Consider the following 6,532-nt stretch of genomic DNA (forward strand, 5'->3'; position numbering starts at 1 on the left):
CACTGTGCTTTCACGGCCTTTTGCTTCCCTCATCCAGATCTTCCTCAGTCAACTCTTGTTTATCGTCATCCTATTTCTGGTAGTAAATGAAGAACACATCTGCCTGGCCCAGGCTGAAAGGGGGATGAAGGTGAGGCATCCTGCAGCAGATACAGCCAGCTTTGGGTCGCTGAGAGACCCAACACCTGAGAGAAACAACGTTTTAAAAAGAAGTCGTTTGGTTCATTGTTTCTGATGCTTCAGTCCAAGGTCAAATGGCTCTGTTGATTCCATGTTAGCCCCAGTTAAGGCAGAACTTTATGGTGCTTGGATGTCGAGGAAGTTGACCAAGATAGGAGAAATCAGTCAGACACACCCTTCTGGGGTGTCTGTCTGGAAGTGATCCACTTCTTCCAATCAGGTTCCACCCTCCACTCTTTCTACCACCTTCCAATAACAGTAGCTCATTCAACTGTGAACCCATCAATGGATTAATCTGCTTATGAGATTGGCAATCTCACAACATAATCATTCCCCCAAAGGCCCACTGCTTCAATAGACGAGCAAGCCTTCAGTGCAGGAGCCTCTGTGGAATACCCCAAATGTAAACCCTAACAGACTGCTTAGATACAGGAAGATCCTTAGAAACGTTTACAGAAGAATTTCCCTGTAGGCAGTGAACACTGCACACACGATAGGCCATAACTTACATTAAAATGTATTGGTATGGGAAGAGTGTGCAGGGGCGGAGCTGGTGGTGATGCTCACCTTTAACCCCAGCGCTCCAGAGGCAAAGGCAGGCAGATCTCTGAGTTCAAGGCCAGCCTGGTCTACAGAATGAATTCCAGGACAGCCAGGGTGACACAGGGAAATCCTGTCTCTGACACCCTCCTTCCCCCAAAGAGCTGACACACATTATGTATTTGCTTATACACGCTCATACATTTGAAAGCAAACAAAACAAACAAACAAACAAACCCTCAAACCATAAAACTCACTTGTCTCTAAAGAGAGGAACTTGCTGACCAAGATAGTGATAAAACTTTTATCCTAGCATTAAGAACCATGTTACTTTTGAACCATGTAATCATATTACCTGTTCAAATACACACAACACACACACAGACGATTTGATATATACTAGATTTGGTCATTTTATGTGTGTTTTGCCTGCATGTATGTGCATGTACTCCTAAGAGCTTGGTGTTTGCAGAAGTTAGAAGAGGGCACTGGCTCTTCTGTGTCTTAGTCAGTGTTCTTTTACTGTGAAGACACCAAGACCAAGGCAACTCTTATAAAAGAAAGCATTTAATTGGGGGGATTGCTTACAATTTCAGAAGTTTAGTCCATTATTATGAACATGGAGGTATACAGGCAGACACAGTAGCGGAGAGCTTTCTACTCAGATCCACAGGCTCATTCTTTGTACTAGTGTCTTAGTTAGGGTTTTATTGCTGTGAACAGACGCCATGACCAAGGCAAGTCTTATAAAGAACAACATTTAATTGGGACTGGCTTACAGATTCAGAGGTTTAGTCCAGTATCATCAAGGTGGGAGCATGGCAGCATCTAGGCAGGCATGGTGCAGGCAGAGCTGAGAGTTCTACATCTTCTACATCGTCACCTGAAGGCTGATAGTGGAAGACTGGCTTCCAGGCAGCTAGGATGAAGGTCTTAATGTCCACACCCACAGTGACATACCTACTCCAACAGTACCACTCCCTGGGTCAAGCCAATACAAACCACCACACCCTGGAATGGAGTTATGGATGGCTTGCTGAGAATTCTTATGCAAGAAGTGTTTTTTTTTTTTCTTCTTTCCTTCTCCCTCTCACTTCAGTCCAAAGGTTTTTATTTATTTATCATATGTAAGGACACTTCAGATACCCCATAAGAGGGCATCAGATTTCATTGGGGATGGTTGTGAGCCACCATGTGATTGCTGGGATTTGAACTCATGACCTCCAGAAAAGCAATCAGTGCTCTTAACCACTGAGCCATCATCTGACCAGCCCCACAAGTGTTCTTAACTGTTGAGTCTTCTCTCCAGTCCCCACACATGCATATATATTTAAAACCCATTTGTAGATTCAACAAATATTAATAAGCCCCTTGGGCATAAGAGGTGCTGGTCTTGATGTTGGAGATAAAGTTAGGAATATACCAAGATTATAAGATTATTGTAGACTTTATAGTTTCTTGTTCCCATGACCCAAAGACTTGCTTGAAGGCCAGTTTCTTGACCAAAGTCATAAGGCCTGAATCTTCCTTGTCTCCTTTATCTAATTTTTATGGGATTTGTTATCTGTAACATACCTAACACTTAATTGCCTGCCTTCTGGTTTGTCTGAGGTGGCTTCAAGAATCCCCGATGTCAACTAATGAAGTGCTTACCACTTGTTCACAGAGTTGTCAGACAGTCCCAGGACCTGAGACATACCTCACTTCTTCATGTCTACTCCTTCTTTCCTGTGGACACTATTTTGCTTATTAGTTTGTTTCTAGAGACAGGGCCCTGCTGTGTATAGCCCAAGATGACCTTGCATTCATGATCCCAGAATGATGAAATCACAGGCCTAAGCCGCTACCTCCCAGCTACTGCTGCCAAGGAGGAACAATAGATGAGAAATGGCATCTTGGATGTGGTAGTGATGTACACCTTTAATTCCAGCACTCAGTGTTGGGAGCCGACTTTTAGCAGAAAGCAGCTATCATCTTTGCAGCCATCTCGAGCCATATACCCTGATAAGAGACTTGTTTTTCAACAGCCTACAACAGCTGAGCACACTCTGATAAATATATTGTTTATCCCACATAGCTTGTTTTGCTGTTTAGTGACCCCAGCTGCATGGTGCACATGGTAAAGAGTCTGTAGCTGGGTTCCCCTGTTTGTGCTTATAAATACCCAGGATTTTCTTGCAAGACAGTCAATGGGAGTCAATGAGAGACAGTAAACGAGACTTGGTCACACGCCCTATTTTGTCTCCATTCTTCATTTCTCTTTCCCTTCTTCCCCCACTCTCTCTCTTGCTAGACCCTGACCCTCAGACTGGAGCAGCAGAGCAGTGCAGGACATTTTGGCCCCCAAGCGTGGGGCAGCTCAGGCTGGGACACTCAGGAGGCAGAGACAGGAAGGTCTCTGTGAGTTCGAGGACAGCTTGCTTTACAGAGTGAGTTCTAAGACAGTCAGAGAAACCCTGTCTTGAAAGGAAAAAAAATTGTAATTATTATTATTTTTTTTTTTAGCCTGGATCCAACCACTATTACGCCTCTTCTTTTGGGGCGAGAAGTATAGAACTTTGGCGCCCCCTCCCCCCAAGTCCTCATCTATAAAGTGAGAAGAATGAAAAAAACACAACCTACCCAGGTCAAGCACTACTACAATAATGGAATGAATTAACATAGAAAGCACTTGTGTCAGGCACACGGGAAGCTGTGGATTGTGTTCAGTACTTCTGTGATCCACAGACAATCTCCAGACTCCATGCTGGCTCTGCTTTGCCCCTCAGGTTCAGCCACATGGACTTTGTTTTTACTTCTGGAATACACATGCTCACCTGTAACCCTGCCTTTAACCTCCTGCTAGGCTGAACTAGTTCTTGTCTTGCAGGACAACCTGGTAAGGCTGGCCCACAGACCCCTTCTAGGTAACAGTAGCGGCTTCCTCCTCTGAATGCACAAGTTGTTTCCAGGATAACTATTTATCAGCAAGCCCATCTCCTCTAGGTGTCTGTCTGAAAGGCAGACAGGGGTATCATTTTAGACCAAGTTTGTCTTCTAGAAAATACTTGATACTTAGTTCTAACGGTGTTATCACCTCCAAAAATGTGTGTAGAAGAGATTTTTACAGCAAGTGTCACACATTGTTTAGGGGAAATTATTAAATAGGTTAAAATTTATGGTCCCTATGGTCTCCAGTACAACTACCAAAACTGCAAAGTAGTTACAAGTGATTGGTAAAGAACTGAGACTGTGTTCCAAATCTGTAGACCCTGAAACTTGAATTTAATATCATTTTCATGTAGCCCCAAATGGTCTGTCTGTGTTTTTTTTTCCCTCTCTTAACCATGTAAATATGTAAAACCCATCCTTAGCTCTATACAATGCAAGAAGTCAGCAGGTTTTAGAGCAGGAGGCTGAAGTGGGCTTTTCCTCTTAAGTGGACCTGGGAATATGGCCTTTCCAGGGCTTTTTCGACTAGGGTTGTTAAGGTTTCTTTTTGGTTTTGTTTCATTTTGTTGTTTTTTTTTAGAGACAGAGTCTCACTATGTAGCTTTTCCTAGTTTGGAACTCACTACATAAACCAACTGCCCGTGAACTCACAGAGATCTACCTGCCTCTGCCTCATAAATGGCCTTTACTGCCACTTTGAGGTAGCACTAACTCCTGGCTCCCCCAAAAGAGGGCATCAGATTCCATTACAGATGGTTGTGAGTCACCATGTGTTGCTGGGAATTGAACTCAGGATCTCTGGAAGAGCAGTCAGTGCTCTTAACCTCTGAGTCATCTCTTCAGCCTAATGTTTTGATCTCTTAAAGATCCCGGTAGCTAGCAGTAGTCACATTGTCAACCCAAGCAGTATTGTGTGTGTGTGTGTGTGTTTTTAAAACTATATAGGTGAATATGATTTTTAAGATTTATTCTTTTCTTTTTTCCTTTCTTTCTTTCCTTCCTTCCTTCCTTTCTTTCTTTCTTTCTTTCTTTTCTTTCTTTCTTTCTTTCTTTCTTTTTTTTCTTTTCTTTTCTTTTTTTTTTTGAGATAGGGTTTTATGTAGTTCAGGCCCATGTAGTTCAGGCTGGCCTCAGCCTTGATATGTTGTAGAGGGTAATTTTGAACTCTGATCCTCCACCTCCTGAATGCTGGGACTGAAAGCATAAAGCACTATATCTGACTAGATGAACAGATTGATATTTAAATTTTTATCTTATAGTTGCAGGTGGCTTCTGGATAATGTGTCAAAATAGTCATATCTACTAATTTAGTCCTTGGCTTCAAATTACTGTCATGACATCATTGCTTCGTAGCTCATCATTCTTTCTCACATATGTGAAATTTTTGTTCTCATAACACATCTTTAAAATCCAGTACAGGTTTTCCCATGAGTTGGTAAAGTAGTAAACTGATAAGGCTTTTTTTTTTCTTCAGGAAAAAACATTTTAAAGTTTGATAAAATAAATGATACTAGGTACAGATGTGAAAATATTCATTTTATTGTTCTGAGTTCTCTACCCCCATGACAGAGGCCCATGGTTAAAAAAACCAAAACAAAACACGAGTATGGGTGCTTCCGCCATCTTTCCAGCTTCAGTTGGACCGACTCTTCTGGAAGGATCGCAGCAATGGCCGCCCAGGGAGATCGGCAGGTCCAGTTCAAGCTCGTCCTGGTGGGCAATGGCGGCACTGGGAAGACGATGTTTGTGAAGCGCCATTTGACGGGCCAGTTTGAGAAGAAGTACGTAGCCACCCTGGGTGTGGAGGTGCACCCACTTGTCTTCCATACCAACAGAGGACCCATCAAGTTCAACGTGTGGGACACAGCCGGCCAGGAGAAGTTCGGGGGCCTGCGCGATGGCTACTACCTCCAAGCCCAGTGCGCCATTATAATGTTTGATGTAACATCAAGAGTTTCTTACAAGAACGTACCTAACTGGCATAGAGATCTGGTACGCGTGTGTGAAAACATCCCCATTGTATTGTGTGGCAACAAAGTGGATGTTAAAGACAGGGAAGTGAAGGCAAAATCTATTGTCTTCCACCGAAAGAAGAATCTTCAGTACTATGACATTTCTGCCAGAAGTAACTACAACATTGAAAAGCCTTTCCTCTGGCTTGCCAGAAAGCTCACCAGAGATTTTAACTTGGAGTTGGTTGCCATGCCTGCTCGTGCTCCACCTGTGGTCATGGTCCCAGCTTTGGCAGCACAGTACCAGCGTGATTTAGAGGTTGCTCAGACAACTGCTCTCCCAGATGAGGATGACGACCTGTAAGAAAGTTGAAGCTGGAGCCCTGCTTCAGAAGTCTAGTTTCCTAGGCAACTGTCCTGTGATGTCAGCGGTGTAGCGCGTGTGCCACCTTATTTAGCTAAGCAGATCGAGTACTTCACTGGGATGCTGAAGGAGATGAATGGGCTTCGGAGTGAATGTGGCAGTTATACATACCTTCATTTTTTTTTTTTTTTGGACTTGCATATTTAGCTGTTTGGAACAGAGTTGTTTCCTTCCTGAATTTCAAAGATAAGACGGCTGCAGTCACATCGAAGTATCCAGTGGTGAAATCTCGTTTGTTACTGTCATTCCACCCTCTTTTCCTTTAGAATCTGAATAAAATTGTATTTTAAATAATCTTAAAACAAAACAAAAAAAACACAAACAAATACAAGTATGCTTACAGTGTTATTTATCCTGGCAGAATTACCTTTGCTAACCTAGTCTGCTTCCATGTTGATAGCAGACTGAGAAATCACCAAGTTAGTGGCTGTTGAACCCAGTAGGATAATCACCTGAGCTGAGCTGCATCTTACATCTAGTTTATTTTGAAAGTCTCCCCCCTTTT

The 6,532-nt window shown here is 42.9% G+C and overlaps 1 protein-coding gene across 1 annotated transcript; it reads left to right on the forward strand.

The window, feature by feature from the left end:
* Window positions 1-5,254: 5,254 nt before the first annotated feature.
* LOC117720764 (GTP-binding nuclear protein Ran-like) lies at window positions 5,255-6,125 on the forward strand. Its single transcript, XM_034519427.2, has one exon. The coding sequence runs from the start codon at window positions 5,320-5,322 to the stop codon at window positions 5,965-5,967; it is 648 nt and encodes a 215-aa protein (XP_034375318.1). The 5' UTR covers window positions 5,255-5,319; the 3' UTR covers window positions 5,968-6,125.
* The last annotated feature ends 407 nt before the right edge of the window (window positions 6,126-6,532 follow it).

This window comes from Arvicanthis niloticus, chromosome 1 (genome assembly GCF_011762505.2).
Source record: "Arvicanthis niloticus isolate mArvNil1 chromosome 1, mArvNil1.pat.X, whole genome shotgun sequence".
In the NCBI taxonomy this organism is placed as follows: Eukaryota; Metazoa; Chordata; class Mammalia; order Rodentia; family Muridae; genus Arvicanthis; species Arvicanthis niloticus.

Coding starts and splice junctions, on each gene's coding strand:
- LOC117720764 (XM_034519427.2), top strand. CDS start 5,320: ATGGCCGCCCAGGGAGATCGGCAGGTCCAGTTCAAGCTCGTCCTGGTG.